The sequence below is a fragment of the Dioscorea cayenensis genome, chromosome 6 (genome assembly GCF_009730915.1).
Source record: "Dioscorea cayenensis subsp. rotundata cultivar TDr96_F1 chromosome 6, TDr96_F1_v2_PseudoChromosome.rev07_lg8_w22 25.fasta, whole genome shotgun sequence".
Lineage (NCBI taxonomy): Eukaryota > Viridiplantae > Streptophyta > Magnoliopsida > Dioscoreales > Dioscoreaceae > Dioscorea > Dioscorea cayenensis.
The window spans coordinates 2,742,106-2,759,854 of NC_052476.1; the positions used below are offsets into that span (position 1 = coordinate 2,742,106).

At 29.2% G+C, this 17,749-nt stretch overlaps 3 protein-coding genes across 3 annotated transcripts; all 3 read right to left on the reverse strand.

Annotated features, from left to right (window-relative positions):
• Positions 1 to 800: 800 nt before the first annotated feature.
• Positions 801 to 1,424, reverse strand: LOC120263564 (protein PELPK1-like). The gene has a single exon (XM_039271518.1). It carries the CDS (start codon positions 1,370 to 1,372, stop codon positions 974 to 976), a length of 399 nt encoding a protein of 132 aa, XP_039127452.1. The 5' UTR covers positions 1,373 to 1,424; the 3' UTR covers positions 801 to 973.
• Positions 1,425 to 3,513: 2,089 nt separating this feature from the next.
• LOC120263563 (protein PELPK1-like) lies at positions 3,514 to 4,128 on the reverse strand. The gene has a single exon (XM_039271517.1). The coding sequence runs from the start codon at positions 4,101 to 4,103 to the stop codon at positions 3,681 to 3,683; it is 423 nt and encodes a 140-aa protein (XP_039127451.1). The 5' UTR covers positions 4,104 to 4,128; the 3' UTR covers positions 3,514 to 3,680.
• Positions 4,129 to 6,687: 2,559 nt separating this feature from the next.
• Positions 6,688 to 9,665, reverse strand: LOC120263674 (protein PELPK1-like). The gene is made up of 3 exons (XM_039271637.1): positions 9,148 to 9,665; positions 9,000 to 9,043; positions 6,688 to 7,254 (listed from the first exon to the last, which is right to left on the reverse strand). Exons 1-3 carry the CDS (start codon positions 9,621 to 9,623, stop codon positions 6,827 to 6,829), a joined length of 948 nt encoding a protein of 315 aa, XP_039127571.1. The 5' UTR covers positions 9,624 to 9,665; the 3' UTR covers positions 6,688 to 6,826.
• Positions 9,666 to 17,749: the final 8,084 nt, after the last annotated feature.

Below are 17,749 nucleotides of genomic sequence, written 5' to 3' on the forward strand. Positions count from 1 at the left end.
AAAGAATGATAAAAAATAACTTATTCCTCTGTTGTCAATTTAAAATTTTAATATTGATCTATTTTTTTCTAAATTAATTATTTAATAAATAAATAATTTGAAAATATCAATAGATGAAGCAATTTATCCACATTTTTTAAAAAAAATATATGTCAGTAGATAACTATCATTAAATCTTTTAAAAACATAATTTAAAATTTTTCACATTATTATTAATTTAATTAAAATTTTATAAAAAAATTTCCCTCAAAACCAATTTCAAATTTCCCAACTTTGCCCCCATTATCCTAATTCCAGCTCTTTACCAATTTTATTAAAAAGGAGACTTTTCGTTTTCTAGAGTCAACAGAAAAGTGGTGCCCATACTACACTTTATTTGATTATGTTTTGATCATTCTTAAACAAATATTCACCGGCATTTAACATCTTTCAAACCATACTACATATATAAGTCCATAATCATAGAGCACACACTCTCTTTTATCATCATTGCAGGGACGAACAATTCCACAAATTCCGCCCAGCGAGAGTATAATGGTGTGGAGTTACACCGGAGAAGTCCGTTTAATTCTTCTTGCAGAGTGTTCGTTATTTTTTTTTTTTCAATTACTTTAGAATATGTTGTTTTTTTATTTGTCTTATAATTTTATATATTTTTAATGATTTTTTTAATGTATTACGTTGTATTTTTTTTTTAATTTAAGCGGTTTATTATTTTTTTTTAAAAAAAACAGTGCACACTCTGATGATATAAATCAACACATGCATGAATAGGAAATAATATTATTAATAAGTATGAATAAAAAAAAAAACTTTTACAATAAATGAGACCACATTCAAATAAATCAAGTAACACACATGCCTAAACAGTATACACTAATTAAAACACAAGTACAACCACACTGAATAATAAAGCTCAAACATCACCAAATCAATACAAGCCAATCTCATACCATGCAAATCAAATAATAGTTCAAGGACTAGTAGTAGCAGGAGGTGGTGAGAAGAAAGGCAAAGGTGGCATCTTAAAACCAGGAATAGTAGGAATACCAGGAATAACATTTGGAATAGAAGGCAATGGGGGAAAAATCTTTGGAATAGTAGGCATGGTTGGCAATGGAATAGATGGAATAGGAGGCAATGTAGCTGCTGGCATTGTTGGAATAACTAATCCTGGTATTGTAGGCTTTGGTAGAGATGGCAATGGAGGAATTTGGGTTGTCGGAATAGTCGGTATAGTGGGTATATTCGGAATAGTTGGTGTTGTTGGAGCCACCGGAGTATCAAGAAGATGGCGAGCTGCATTGCCTGTATTGCTTAGTAGTGCAACAAGTAAGGCTAAGAGGCACACCTTGTTGAAATCCATGACCATATATATGTGGCTCAAGAAGAAAAAGTGCTACTAGTTATTGGCATTTCTGAAGAAAAACATATGAAGGTATAGAGTATTTATAATGGTGCAAGTGTTTAATTAAGTTGGTTGTTATGGATGAGAAGTTTCATGTGTGTTTGTGGTTTGCTCAACTTCTCATCAATCTTTGTTCCAAATGTCAAATGGATGCCCATGATTTGGTGGAATTAGTTGTCTTATTGGTGTGATGGTTTAGAGTTTGGTTTGAATTTATGATTGTTTTATTTTCTGTGTTGTTTATTGGGAAGCTTAATGCTGTCAATTCTTGGTTGATTGCTTGATTGTTACTTCACAAACCAGTCAATGAACTGAGTTGAGAGGCTAGGAATTTTGACATGAGTTGTTATCAAATAAAAATAATAAGGATATATAGAGTTTACTACTGTATATATATAAATATTTAAATTATTATTTTAGTTGATAATGACTAGATGGTAATTAATCATGCACATTTAATTTGGTATCATTTTTCCAGTTAGGCCAATTTCACCTTCGGCGGAATAAAAGCATATTTCTACCTTGTTAGTATTATACATTTTCCGTTTTCACTCCAAGTTTGTGTAACTATTGTTTAATTGGTAATGGAGTAATGATTTATCTGTTTTTTATATATATAAAAATATAATAATTTATAGTGACTTTATATTTTTTTAATTAAAACTTATTTAGATTTATTATATGAATACAAATAAATAAATAAAATTTGAAAGTTGATTTTTTATCACTAAATCATATATCATCAAATATGCATTTTAATTCATGAATTTAGGTATATGAATGTAACAAGATTTTTTTTTAATGAAATTAAGCGATAAGCGCTTTAATCAAGGGACATGCAGGAATATAAATGTATGAGTTATGGTGATTTGTATACTTTCGATGGATTAATTCTCATAGCTTACAACCTCATAGCTAGGGAGAAGAAATGCTCTTAATATATACATATCTCCAACAAGAGACTCTATCCACCAATGATCACACAGTCTATTGGTACACGGGTCACCGATAGGACTCTTGCCTATTGGTGAGAGTTTAATTTTCGGCTGAAGGCACATTTATGAAATATGTAAGCAGTGGTTGTGTGCGGGTGGTCCCAGCACCCACGTGTGCGCGGGCCCCGCTCCCACATGCTCCACCGAGGTTTGTACACGCCCCTATGATTCTAGCGGATCCCCCGCTCCTCTTATAAAAAGGCTCTATGCATTGTGAATTGAGGAGCTCATACCCTAAACACCTCACTTGCAAGGTATGGTGGAAATCACTGTGCTATACCCCAATTCCCAACATGAGTTTTATTTTATTACATTGTTAGTGTGACATTATTTTATGTTTTTTCCACATCAACCATAAAAAATGCTGTCATTAGTGCTCGTGGGGGGTGATATATTATCACACCATGTTAAATGATGTTTGCTTGTCATTTTGATAATTTTTATTCTAACACTCTTGAGTTAATTTGTTGGGAAAATAATTATTTTATTTCTACTCTATATATATAGGGTAAACATCAACCGTGTGTCCTTAGAATTACTAATTTTTAAAAATATTTGATTGTAATTGTTAGATTATGATATAACGATTATTTTTTAATTTAAAAAATGTATAAAATTATTGTTGTTTATTATGTAAGATTATTGTCTCTCAATTTTTATTTTTTATTTTTGTATTTGTTGGTTGGCCATACTTAAATTTATGCAACTTTGTTTTAATCATGTTTAAACTATATTTAATTAATTATCTACTAATTAACATTAATTAACAACTCTGAAACCACAGCTCTAAAACCATACATGTCACAAATATATGAATATACATAGGCTTCACACAATGAAATTATTATTTTTTAAAAAAATGTCAATAAATCACATTTATTTTTAAAAAAAAAAAACACAAGTACAGAAAGTCAGAGGTACAACAGTAGATCAGTAGGCCTGAAAATTGATGTTAATACAGTAAACAATAACTATAAATATATGGAAAAGATAGAGACATCATGACATAGAAATGGTAGAAAGCTCATTGGTTAGTCTCCAAGAGAGAATTGCAGCGGACAATGAAATTATTCAAAATACGATAATGAAAAACAATATTATTGATGAATACAAAACATATTACGACAATTGGAACCACGCTCAAATACAATAATTAATACACACAGATCCAAGAAACACTAGTTAAAGCACGAACACGTACAACACCTCTCAGTAATACATAACTCAAACGACACCAAATCAATACAAACCAATCTCATACCATGCAAAATAATAGTTCAAGGACTAGTAGCAGCAGGAGGTGGTGAGAAGAAAGGCAAAGGTGGCATCTTAAAACCAGGAATAGTAGGAAAATTAGGAATAACATTTGGAAAAGAAGGCAGTGGAGGAATACTCTTTGGAATAGTAGGCATGGTTGGCAATGGAATAGATGGAATAGGAGGCAATGTAGCTGCTGGCATTGTTGGAATAACTAATCCTGGTATTGTAGGCTTTGGTAGAGATGGCAATGGAGGAATTTGTGTTGTTGGAATAGTCGGAATAGTCGGTATTGTAGGTATAGTGGGCATATTTGGAATAGTTGGCGGTGTCGTCGGTGTTGTTGGTGCTGCCGGAGTATCAAGAAGACGGCGAGCTGCATTGCTTGTATTGCTTAGCAATGCAACAAGCAAGGCTAAGATGAATAGCTTGTTGGAAGCCATGACTATATGTAGCTCAAGAAGTGCTCTGAGGTTAATTTTGGTATTATTGAAGAGAAACATATGAAGGTGTAGAGTATATATAAGGGAGCAAGTGTTTAATTAATTAAGATATTCTTGTTATTGAGAATAAGGTTCTTAATGTGTTTGTGGTTTGTTAAACTTCTTACCAATCTTGATCTAGCTAATTAAATGTCAAATGGATGGTGTTGTTTTGGAGAAGTTGGTTGCCTGTTTTTGGTGTGAAGTTTTTAGTTTTTGGTTTGAAGTTGTACTTGTCTTATTTTTCTTGAGGTATTATTGGTAAAGGTTTAATTTAATGCGATTTGTTGTTGATTGTTTTGATTATTATATTGATAACTATGACTAGTTTTGATGAGTTGAGTTTTATCAAAGAGGACATTAAGATTGTTTATTGAATAAAGTACTGTTCATCCTATGATGTTAATAATGCATTACTGGAGGATAATTGTCTATGAAATTATTGTCCATTAGAGGATGATATGCTATAAAAGTATTTATTCATGGTGGTAAAAGTAAACTTATTTATAAGGCACCACAGTTTATTTTTAACTAAAATAAATATGGTTTATCTATTTTTTTTAAAAATTATTTGATTTATAAGTTTATAATAATAATAATTTTAATTTTGTTGATCTTCGTCTCTTTTATGATTATTTTTTTAATTTTTTTATTCAATAAAATACTTCATGTCCATCTTAAATCATCCGCTAAATGGTTACTCATTTTTGTTCCAACTCAATAGTTTATAATTTAAATTCTGTCTGTTGCTTGTCCTTATTTAAAATTAAAAATCACAAGGTTTAGGGAGAGATTTGGTGGAATACTCTTGGGAATGATAGTCATGCATGGTTGGATTTTCCCTTATTTTTGGAAGATTTTTTCTGTGTGTATACCTCTGATTAAATGATTAATTGACCTGGTTGGTTTCTAAAATCCAATGCATTTAAGATGAAAATTAGTTTGATTCTAAAATGATTTAAACTTTTTGACTTAAAAAAGTTAGGAAAAATAAAATTAGTTCGGCTCACAAATCAACTAGCCGATCATTTTACATAAAATATATATATGATCTATATTTTATTTTAATAATTTTACTTATGCATAAAACAATTACTTAATTATATTATTAGATATATGATTATTTTGTTCCAAAAGCAGACATAAACTTAATTTTAATAGAAGTATCCTTTTACTAATTCTCTCTCTCTTTCTCTCCGCCCCCAGCCCCGGTTAACCCTCCTCTCTCACCCTTTTACTTCTCTCTCTCTCTCTCTATATATATATATATATATATCTTTATCGGTTTTTTTGTCCCTGAAACTTTTTAAGTTTTCTAATAAGTCCTTCTGATAAAATTTTATTCTATACAGTCTTTTTTTTTTACAATTAGTTCTATTTCATCTCTCCCCGTTATTTTTGGAAGTTCGAATTCCGTTCGATAACACACAAATATTAATAGATTCATCAAATAGTAAGCAGATTCACTAAAAACTAAAGAGCAAAACTAAAAACTGAAAATGATGTAAGAATAATAAATATGAAGTAAAAAAACAAAAGAGCAAAATTAAAATTTGAACGTGACGTAAGACTAGTAAATCCCAGGTTATCTAATTATTGGACTTAAAAATAATTCTGGGAAAAATGAAGGACTTTCAAAAAATTTGAAAAAATGAAAGAATTTTTTTGACCCAACAGTAAAGTTGTTTAGACGTTTTTTTGAGCAATTACTCTTTTATTTTTTAAATATCTCTTTTGGCCGCCGCCTCCTCCCATTTTTTTACTTCACTCTCTCTTTCTCTCTTTATATCTTTTTTATTGCTTTACTTCTCTCTCTCTCTTTCTCTCTTTATATCTTTTTTTATAGCTTTTTTAGTTTTTTTTTAAATATCTCTTTTTTTTTTTTGGGTTTTTATTAAATTTAAGAACAAATTTTTTTTTTACAAATTAATACCTAAAACCTAAAATATAATAATCTTTAAAAATATTAATTGATCTATTGATTGTTATAAATTATTTTATGTAGTATATATATATAATCTATGTTTTATTTTTTACAAATGTTCTTTACCAAGAAAGGCGGGGTGCACAAGATTGTTGGTTTTGGTTTTTTATAAATTAATTTATATAATATATATTATTATATTATTAACAGAAATTTAAAAAAAAAATATCGTTTGACACTTAATTTTTATAAATTAAACTATAAATCAATATAAGGATACATTTAAAAAATTATAAAAATTTTATTAATGGAATTTTGAATTTTATAATTCGCTCTCCTATCTTATAATTTCTGGCTCCACCATTAATTATATGAAAATCTTGTTAGGCATAAATATGATATCATTAATATGTTTATCAGGTTGGTTAAAATCAAGTAAGATATTTGACACCCTCTATCAAAGATGAGAATTATACTTAATTTTCTTTGTAATTTTTTATTAACCATATCACATAAATCCATAACCACAAAAATAGAGAATAATTAACACAAAAATAGAAAATAATATTATTAATAAGTATATATTAAAAAACTATTACAATCAATGAGACCACACTCAAATAAATCAACACACATGCCTAAGCAGTAGACACTAATTAGAGCACAAATACAACCACAATGAGTAGTAATTATAAAGCTCAAACAACACCAAATAAATGAGAACCAATTTCCTCATTAATTATACATCCAGAATAATAGTTCAAGGACTAGTAGCAGCAGGGGGTGGTGAGAAGAAAGGCAAAGGTGGTATCTTAAAACCAGGAATAGTAGGAATACTAGGAATAACAATTGGAAAAGAAGGCAATGGAGGAAGACCCTTTGGAATAGTAGGCATGGTTGGCAATGGAATAGATGGAATAGGAGGCAATGTAGCTGCTGGCATTGTAGGAATTACTAATCCTGGTATTGTAGGCTTTGGTAAAGATGGCAATGGAGGAATTTGGGTTGTCGGGATAGTCGGAATAGTCGGTATGACGGGTATATTTGGAATAGTCGGTGTCGTCGGTGCCACCGGAGTGTCGAGAAGACGGCGAGCTGCACCTGTATTGCTTAGCAGTACAACAAGTAAGGCTAAGAGGAACATCTTGTTAGAAGCCATGTGTTTGATACCTTGCAAGTTTTGCAAGTCTTTGTTTGGTATTTATAATTAAGGATGTTAGTGTTGCTTGTATGAAGGGGTTGTATTTTTGGTCTTCAAGTTTGTTAGACCATTTCATGCAAGTTTGTGGTTTGTTTAACTAACTTCTTACCAATCTTGTTCTAAATGTTCAATAGATGCTGTTGTTTTTTCTTTGAGAAATTTGTTGTGTTATTGGTGTGATGATTAAGAATTAATTTGGTTGGAAGTTGGGATTATCTTGTTGTTCTTAATTTCTTTTATTGGTATTATTATTATTCTTTGATTATTCTTGTCACTTTTGTTTTTGGTACATCCACTTGGAACTACTTCCCAAAATTAATAATAATAATAATAATAAATAAAAATAAAAATAATTCACTACAATATTTATTTCCATGGCATTTTTGTTTGTTGTAGATGATTGATGAGTTGGGCTTTATGAAAAATGCTATTTAACTTTTATTAATAATTTATCATAAGTGTTTATTCCACCAGAATAATAATTCATTGTGAAATGATAAAGTAAATTTCATTATGATAATAAAAAATTGAAAAAAGTAATATTATTGCAGTACTCCACACATTTTTAAAGAATTATAGTGCTATATAGACATACATAAATCTAATAAGATAATAATATTAAATTAATATAAATTAAATATGAATGATATAATGTCTCAACTAATAGGCTAAGCATTTATAATAAAAATTTTGCATACAAAATTAAAGTTTATTTCTAAAGCATAATTATTAAAAATTAGAGTTACAAGGGAAATAATTAATTAGTGTAATTTACTTATTTATCATTCTATAAATTTTTGGGTTGGATATCTATGGGATGAATAAAGATGTGTTTAATGAAGTTAATTTAAAAATTATTCTAAAGAAATTTTTTTATACAAGCTGAATTAAAATTAAAAAACCACACATATATACAATAAGAGAGTAGTATTTTATTTTATTTTTAATTAAAAATAAAGAGTTATATCCGTAGCTTATTAAAAAGTAAATACAGCCAATATTTGAGTTAAGGTGCTAACCATTTTAATTAGATTTAAGCTGATAATATTTTTATTTGAGTGATAATTATAGTCTAGTCCCGGTGAACCGAATATCCACTAACATTATATATTGATTTGAGAATCATAAAACCAATTTGATATAGATATATTCCATTGAAGATTTGTTAATTTTTTTAAAAGCCAAGGGTCTATTTATATTTTTAAAAAAATTGTTACATATATAATTTTAATTTTATTTTAATTTTTTTTTTAGAGTGTTGAATATTTGTTTATATATATATATATATTATATATTATATAGCCATCCAAAATTAATTAGGGTTTTAAAGAGAGTTTTTAAAGTTGTTTTATTTTAGAATGCTCTTCTTTGTTCCGGATTACTTCTCTGATGAGACTCCTTGTATTTTTGGATTCTCTCTCATATCTTTGTAAGTCTCTCATGTATTTTGTTCTTTTTCACATAGTGAATTGCTTTGGATTGTGTCATCCATGGTTTTTCCTTTTTGTGTGTTTCCACATAAATCTCTATGTTATTTATTTTGTTTGTGATTTTTGGTTTGCATTTGGTGATTATTTAATTGTCTACTGGATCTAGATCACCCTATTTACCTTAGGGATACATTGCATGCACTGATCATAAAAGTATATAAAAACAAATAGAAATAATATTCATATATATATGAATGAAACTATTACAATCTATGAAACCACACTCAATTATACAACAATACAGACAGCTCTAAATGCACCAGTTACATCACAAATACAAACCACACTCAAGTGCAATATTATAAATAGATCTAAACGCACCAGTTGCATGACAAATACAAACACAACCACAAACAGCACACTGAATAATAATAATAATAATAAATAAGCTACGTCTCAAGCAACACCAAATCAATGCATGCAACTGAGAGTTTAAGGCTTAGTAGCGGCAGGAGGTGGTGACAAAAAAGGCAAAGGTGGCATCTTAAAACCAGGAATAGTAGGAATAACAATTGGAAAGAAGGCAGTGGAGGAATACTGATCTTTGGAATGGTAGGCATGGTTGGCAATGGAATAGATGGAATTGGAGGCAATGTGGTTGTTGGTATTGTAGGAATAACTATTCCTGGTGTTGTAGGCTTTGGTACAGATGGCAATGGAGGAATTTGGACTGCCGGAATAGTCGGAATAGTTGGAATAGTCGGTATAGTAGGTATAGTGGGAATAGTGGGTATATTTGGAATAGTTGGTGTCGTTGTTGGCGTCGACGGCGCTGCCGGAGTATCGAGAAGACGACGAGCAGCATTGCCTGTATTGCTTAGGAGTGCAACAAGCAAGGCCAAGAGGAGTAACTTGTGAGAAGCCATGACTATGAAGCTCAAGAGAAGTTTTTGTGAAGCTTGTATATCTTTGGTATTGAAGAGAAACATATATATGAAGGTATTTATAAGGGTGCTGCAAGTGATTAATTAAGCTTGTTGTTGTTGAGAATATGTCTCTTAATGCTTTTGTGGTTTGTTTAACTCCTCACCTATCTTGATCTATAAATGTCAAATGGATGTTGTGAAGTTTTGAGGATTTGGTTTGAAGTTTGTGAATTCATAATGAGACCATGTTGCTTTTTTGTTCTTTTTTTCCTTTTTTATTATTAACATGATGTTGGCTTATTTGTACATAAAAGATTATATTATTGTTCTTTCTTTAATTGGTAATTAAGTATACATATTCTTTTGTTTGATTGCTTGTTATATATATATATATATATATCTGCAGTCTTTAATTATCTCCATTTGAAGCTCATGAGTTATAAGATGATCTCATTAAAGGAATATAAGATAATTGAGTTATATTTGGAAAAGTCTTAAATAAACAAAATTTTAATTAATTAAATATTTTTAACCATATTATTATGCAAACTAAATTAGAGAAATAGTAATACAAATAACATTAGGATTAAAAAAAGCAACATTTGAGAAAAAGTATGAAATGTTGATAATTTGCTAAATTTTCATATATTTATTTAAATATGTACACACACTTATAAGTAACTACTAGAAATTAAGATGAACAACTCATAATACATAAAAAATGAAAATCAAATGAGACAAAGATAAACAAAGTTTAAGGAAAAGCAATTTTCAAATGAAATGACTTTTTAAGAGCATCTCCAACCCCGCTTCAAATCTCGCACTAATGCATTGATTTGATTCATAACCTTTATACTGATGCTTCTTGAACTGACTCACTTTGCTTGGGTTGTGGTTTAGGTTTCATTGCTATCATCAATACTCGGTCTCATTTTACTTAGCTGGTTCTATGGGCTACCATTCTGACTCTCCGATCTCTGCTGAGATTGCTTGCTATTCACTTCACCCCTAGACCAATGTAGTTCAAAAAACTGGCTTTCTAATAAAATCTTTTGTGATTGTCCAGGCATTAATTGCTCAATTGCTGAAGCACTTTGACAGTTGTGTAGCGTGGCGTTTCAAGCGTGATATTGGCAGTCTGAAAATGAAGCTTATGAGCTCCTCCTGCTCCGATATCAAGACCATCTCCGGATTGACAACCAAATAGCGGATGCTTTGCCGCACTTTGGAAGATTGAAACCCCATTTATCCCTATTTTCTCAGGGATTGAATCGTCCTAGATGACTTGACGACCTTTGTCGTAGTTTTAAGTTTTTCTTCTAATTGTGTTTTCTTTTCCTTAGCTTTGACTCTTTTAATAAAAACACACACATTTCCAACCGAACGCTAATTTAATTTCTATGCCAAATTAATTTTTGCTCTATGATGACACATAAAAAAAGCCACGTGCAACCCTAGCACAAGTCATTTTTATCTATTTAATAGTTGTTTAATGAGGTTGGAGTCATTAATTTATAATTTTAATCTATTTTTTTAGCCACATAAATATATATTATTATAAAATTTGTACTTACAATTTGATATTTTAATCAAATTAATAACTTATAATTTAAGTTTATATTTTTAATTAATAAAAATAAATTTATAATACAAGAAATATAAATTCATTAAAATTAGGAAAAATTATGTGAACAATAAAATAAAAATATAGAAAATAATTCTAATATAGATTATCATCGATAACAATAAAAAAACTACAACACTCAAAATAGAATATTCTCGGTAGTTACAGGCAAAATTAATTAAGGACAAAAAGACGCTCATATTGCACTTCAAAATGCATTGATTTAATATTTGTGGTTGTGCTACGCAAATAATGAAGATAATTAAAAACTTGTGTGTTAGTGTGCTACTTTAGTTTTCAATAATGTGTTGGTTTACTATCTAGCTTGTTTGTTGTTTTGTATATTATTTTTTTATTAATTAATTAATGTAATGTTTGTATTTATATTTTTCATATTTTTTTATATTCAAAATACTCACAAGTATTTTTTTATTTTATATTTAATAAATATTTGTAATAAATATAAAAATATATAGTTTAAAATAATATAATATTTAAATTCAATGATTAAAAGTGAAAAGGAATTAAAGTTAATTAAATTTGTTAATGGTAGGAATATATAAATTGTGAAGTGGGAAGAATATTCTTTGAATATTTTGTTTTAGAGTTGAAAATAGAGTTGTTGGTTGGAGAAACTGCAGAAACTATATAATTTAATACTTAAGCTTCAAATATAGAGCTTTTTGGGTCGAAGATGGCTCAAGAGCACGATCAAGTCGAAGAAAAATTGAAAAATGAAAAAGATTTTTGTAAACAATGAATTCTCTTTTCAACGTGAGAAACGTTTGACTTTTATTATATTTATAGACTTTGTTACAACAAAAGATAATATAAAGAAAGGAAAAAAAAGAGAAAATTCAAATCAATCATACAAACAATGTAAAAATAAAATTTGAATCAATCCGTTTATATATCTTGGGTTGTCACTTGCCATTATTTTTGTCCACCACTTGTTGTGAGTGAAGGAGATAAATACTCTTGTTCCAACTTGCTATTTTGACATGATTTGAGTCTCAATGCAATCCCTTAAATTATTCTTATAATTTGCTATATTAAGAATGACATCCATGAATTGATCAACTTCCTTATAATCTTTCTTAATACAAGCATGGTTGCTACTTGCTACACGAATATATTTGTAAACATTACTTGCTAAATAAAAAGAATGGAATAAAATAAAATAAAGTAAAATTTAAAATATTAAAAATAGAATGAGATGGATTGTTGTTATATTTAAATTTAAAAATATCAATACAAAGATATTTGCTGCATTTCAAATAAAATCTAAAATAACAAAAGGAACAAATAAATAAATGAAAAAACAACGAAAAAGAAAACATCAAAACCATCTGGGTGATTAGATTTTTTTAATATTATTTTAAATTGATATTAGAAATATTTTATTACTCTCTCAGTTGTTTTTAATTATCTATTTTACCTAATTCACATGGATTAAGAACATTGGTTGAAATTAGTTGGCAATTTAATTTTTATAAAAAAAATGTATTAATTTTTCAAATTTATTTTTATTTAAATATATTTTAAAAAATATGTAATTAAATATAATTTATTAGAAGTTGTATAAGTATATTAAATATAAAAAATAAATTTAAAAAAATAATATTTAAGGTCCATAGATTTTCTAAATGAAAAAATAAAAAAAATAAAAAAAACCATATAAAATGGGACAAATAAAAAAACTGGAAGAGTATTCATAAGTTCACATCTCTCAATTTTAAACCATGTTTTGAGCAATTTTGACCATGCGATAATAATTTTCATTTAAAGAGAAAAACCTTATGTATGTCTTAAACAACTAATTACATTGCTTTTCATTTATGAATGATAAAATGCTTATTAAAAATTTAAAAATATCAATTGAAAAATATTCCCATAAAAGTCGGATTTAATTATTTAAAGTTAAAATTTGAGATATTTTTTAAAATTACTCTCATTTGTTTTTATGAATTAAATCTATAATCCTATGAATATTTTTATATATATATAAATCCACGTCTTGTGGCATATTAGTATATTTAGTTATCCATCGTTTATGTAGAACTCTGAAATAAACATCAAAGTTTAATAAAATAAGGTTATAAATACTTATTGAACATATGATGGGTAAATTTTTTAGTAGGTCACTAAGCTTTGACTCATTTTTACTTTGATCATCGAACTTCAATTTGTATCAATTTGATCACTCAATTTTAATTTGATTTCAGTGGGTAGTAAATCATGGGATTCCAACCCTGAAATGAATGATGTTTCTCTTTTTCAATAACATGTACTACCTCCAATGGGACTTAAAAACTGCGTCATGGGAAGACTAATTCGGATTTTCGATAACAATATAATCAATCGTTGAAATCATTGATTTATCGCCAAAGGAAAATCAAATTGAAAGTTTTAGCGATTAAATCGAGCATAAATCGAGCTTTCAGTGATCAAAGTGAAAACGAAGCCCAAAGCTAGCGATCTCAAAGAAAAATTTACCCAACATATGATTGCACTATACTATATATATATATATATATATATATGTATATTCATAACTTTTCTTAAATGGGGGCACATGTCATCTTTCATTCTTATTTACACTATTGTTGCCTGTTTTAATGTGATCATAATGGAGACTGATAAATTATTCACAACGAAAGCTTGATCAGATGAATCTTATTTCTTTTCATGTTTGTTAGTGCTTTAACATCAATTTTCAAACCTAAAGTTACAAAAGGAATAGTCACAGGCTAGTGAGTGATTTTATAAGCAAAATCAACTTTTCTTTTTTTATACGTGAGGGATTTTAAAAAGCTGAAGAGATGTATCTACTAATTATTTCATTTTGTGAAAAATCATATATGAATTTATCTATACTTATTCATCAAAATATAACACTGCACTAATCATAGTTAAAATTTTAAAAGACACTAATCCAATAAGCATCACTTGTAATACAACTAATGAGAGATTGTGTTTTTCTTTTAATAAATAATGAGAGATTGTCCTTTGTAATTTCATTAATTAATGGATGATTGTTTTATTTGAAAAAATATCTCATTAATGAATTGGCGTGTTTCATTAATGAAATAGTGTCTCTCTAATGAAATGGTTTATTAAAGTGGTGTGTTATATTCCACTTAACATCCCCACCAACATTAAATAACTTCAAGAGGAATTAAATTGATTATATCTTTTGCTTTTTAATGGTCGAATATAAACAGCCAAGAGATTCTTGATTAGAAAAACTAATACAACCAACCACAAGAACGAACAACATTCAATAAATAAAACACTCCAAACAAGTTACAACGTAAAGCATCAAGAGAACAATCATATTAAATAATAATTAAACCCAAACAATTAACAAACAATAAATGCGCTCTTTCATAAATCAAACAAACTCATCTCTCCTCTTGCCTTTCAAGGACTAGTAGTAGCAGGAGGTGGAGAGAAGAAAGGCAAAGGTGGTATCTTAAAACCAGGAATAGTAGGAATATTAGGAATAACATTGGGAAAAGAAGGCAATGGAGGAAGACTCTTTGGAATAGTAGGCATGGTTGGCAAAGGAATAGATGGAATAGGAGGCAATGTAGCCGTTGGCATTTGTTGGAATAACTAATCCTGGTATTGTAGGCTTTGGTAGGGATGGCAATGGAGGAATTTGGGTGGTCGGAATAGTTGGAATAGTCGGTATAGTCGGAATAGTCGGAATAGTTGGAATAGTCGGTATAGTCGGAATAGTCGGAATAGTCGGGTATAGTCGGAATAGTCGGTATATTTGGAATATTAGGTGTTGTCTGGGAGCAGCCGGAGTATCAAGAAGATGGCGAGCTGCATTGCCTGTATTGCTTAGCAGTGCAACAAGGCTAAGAAGAATAACTTCTTTGAAGCCATTATTTGTGTGTTTGTAGTAGTAGTTCTTAGAAGAAGTTATAGTTTGTGGTGCTTGAGATGTATGTGAATTTTTAGGGTATTTATAAGTTATGATAAGGTGCAAGTGTTTCAAATTTTGCATGGATTTCTTTTAGGATTTTTTTGTTTATGGTCTTTTGGGTTGGGTGAAGTGTGGATTGATTTTTGTTAGTGTGGGAGTTGCACGTTTTGTTCACCTTCTCATCTGTTTTTTTCATACATGGTTTGATTTGGTAGGAAGTTTAGTTGGGAAATCCGACTTATTTATATAATTTTTTATGGATAAAAAATCGTTTAAAAATTTTATTAAAATATTGATCGATCTTTGTTATGTACTTATGTGTGTGTATATATATATATAAAGAATTACCACCAATGATTCATTGTAAATTTATGAAATGAAAAAAAAAAATAACGGAATATAATACACAAGAGGGAGACGGCTTACATTAAAGGATGCTATGCTAGGAGCAAGATAAATTTGCTAATTTGATATGAAATATTATTAGATGACAAATTGACCAAAATTTAACTTAATTACGAATTACCAATAAAAATTAAATATTTTAAAAAATATATTTTTCTTAATTAAAAATATATTCATTCATTAATAGTAAAAATTTTAAAATTAATTTTTATATATATAGTTTAAAAAAATTAATTTTTATATTAAATTGTTTAGTTGGGAAAAATCATACTTGTCCCCAAAAAAAAAAGAGAATAAAGAACTATTAAGACAAAATCATCCACTTCTTTTTGCCTTAATTTTATCAAAATTATCTTTATTATTTTTTCTCGAAATTATGCAAAAGTAAATAAAAATAAATAAATAAAAATCACAAGCAAGCCATGTTCCACTTTTTTCAAATGAATGGTCCATTTCACATCAAATTTTAAAATACAAATTCAATAAAAACACAATAAACTTGTTTTTTTTCCCCAAAGGCTCTCTTTTAACACAATTTTATTAAATTATATTTATTTTTTCTCCAAATTATGCAAAAGTAAATAAAATAAATAAATAAAAATCATGAACAATCCAAGTTTCACTTTTCAAATGAATGGGCCATTTGGCATCAAATTTTAAAATTCAAATTCAATGAAAGCGCAATAAATTTTATTTAAAAAAATAAATAAATGTGAACCTAAAATGAGTTATTAAAAGAATAAATACATATAATAGTACTCAGTTATAATACTTTAATTATATTTTAAAAAATTATCATAAAACATATGACTTCTTCCCACAAAAGATCCAGAGAATTAAGATAAGACAATAGTATTTTACACAGCTATATAAAAAATTTGGACCCTCATCTCCTTACTCTAAAGCTGATTGTATATCGCCCACTCTTCACCTACATTCAAATGACTCAGCACTCACTATTCGGGATGACTTGCGTTGCTTGTCTCATAATAATTCTTTTTTTAAAATTATCATTTCATCCTCTAAAAAACTAATTTTCCAATTTTTTTTTAAATAAAAAGACCTTTTCGAGAACCCATAAAGAAAATTCAAGATCACCCAATCACGTGACCCTCAACTCCCAACTAAAATTCGTAACAAGCCGTAAAAATCAGGTACTCATTTGCGAAACGGAAAAACAGAAAAACAAGAAACGGAAAACAGAGAAACCCGTTTCCCACGCAAAAAAGTCCAACCCTTCTCGTTTTCTCCGCCTTTCGAAGGCCACGTTTGCTCTCTTGCTTTGATCTCCTCGTCATCGTTTCCTCTTTCTTTTGATCCTTTAAAAAACGACCCTTTTAACGACCTCGCTGCCATTTCTCCATGCCTGAGATCCCAATCCGGTGCCCTAACCCTAGTTCTTCTCCACCGCCATGCCCTCTAACCTCAGAATTCCTCTCTCTTCCGCCGTTCTCTTTGTTTCTTCCCGAATTGATGATTTCCTCAAGGTGATTCCTCGTTGGTGACTCTTTGTTCGTCATTTTTTTCGTTTTGGGTTTGGGGGATTTGAGGTTTTTAATGGCTGTTGTGATTTGGTTTGTTTTTTTAGATCTCTGATGCTTCTTCGCTGAGTGTGGGGAGGCCGCGGAGCGTGGTTTTCAAGGTCTCTGGATCTGTGAAGTAAGTCTTGTTTCAATTTTTTTGTTTATAATTTTAGTGTTTTGGGGAGAAAGATTGGATTTTGATGTGAGATTTGTGTTGATTTTTGTTTAATTGGATGTTTTTTTGGAATTCTAATTAGTAGAATTTGCGTGTATGATTTAGTTCACACATCCCGCTTTTTCTATCAAGAAAACTTTATCTGCAAAGTTAATAGCATGAATATTATGTGGATTTGTTCAATATTTTGGAAGTTTTTGAATTGATGAATGGAATTGAATGTATATTGTTGGGGGACTTAATGCTGCACTTAAGACCCCTTCTAAGCACTAACACACCCGTAGACGTCCTAATAACCTCACGCTACCTCCAGCACGGCGTTCCAAGAATGGTTTCACTTCGCTTACGCCTCCACGGGTCGAACAACCACTTGCAATATTATCTCGGATTACAATAACCCTGCCTCACCCCTGATAAAACACAAGAAAAAATCCCGGTAGATATATACCTCATATCCAACTC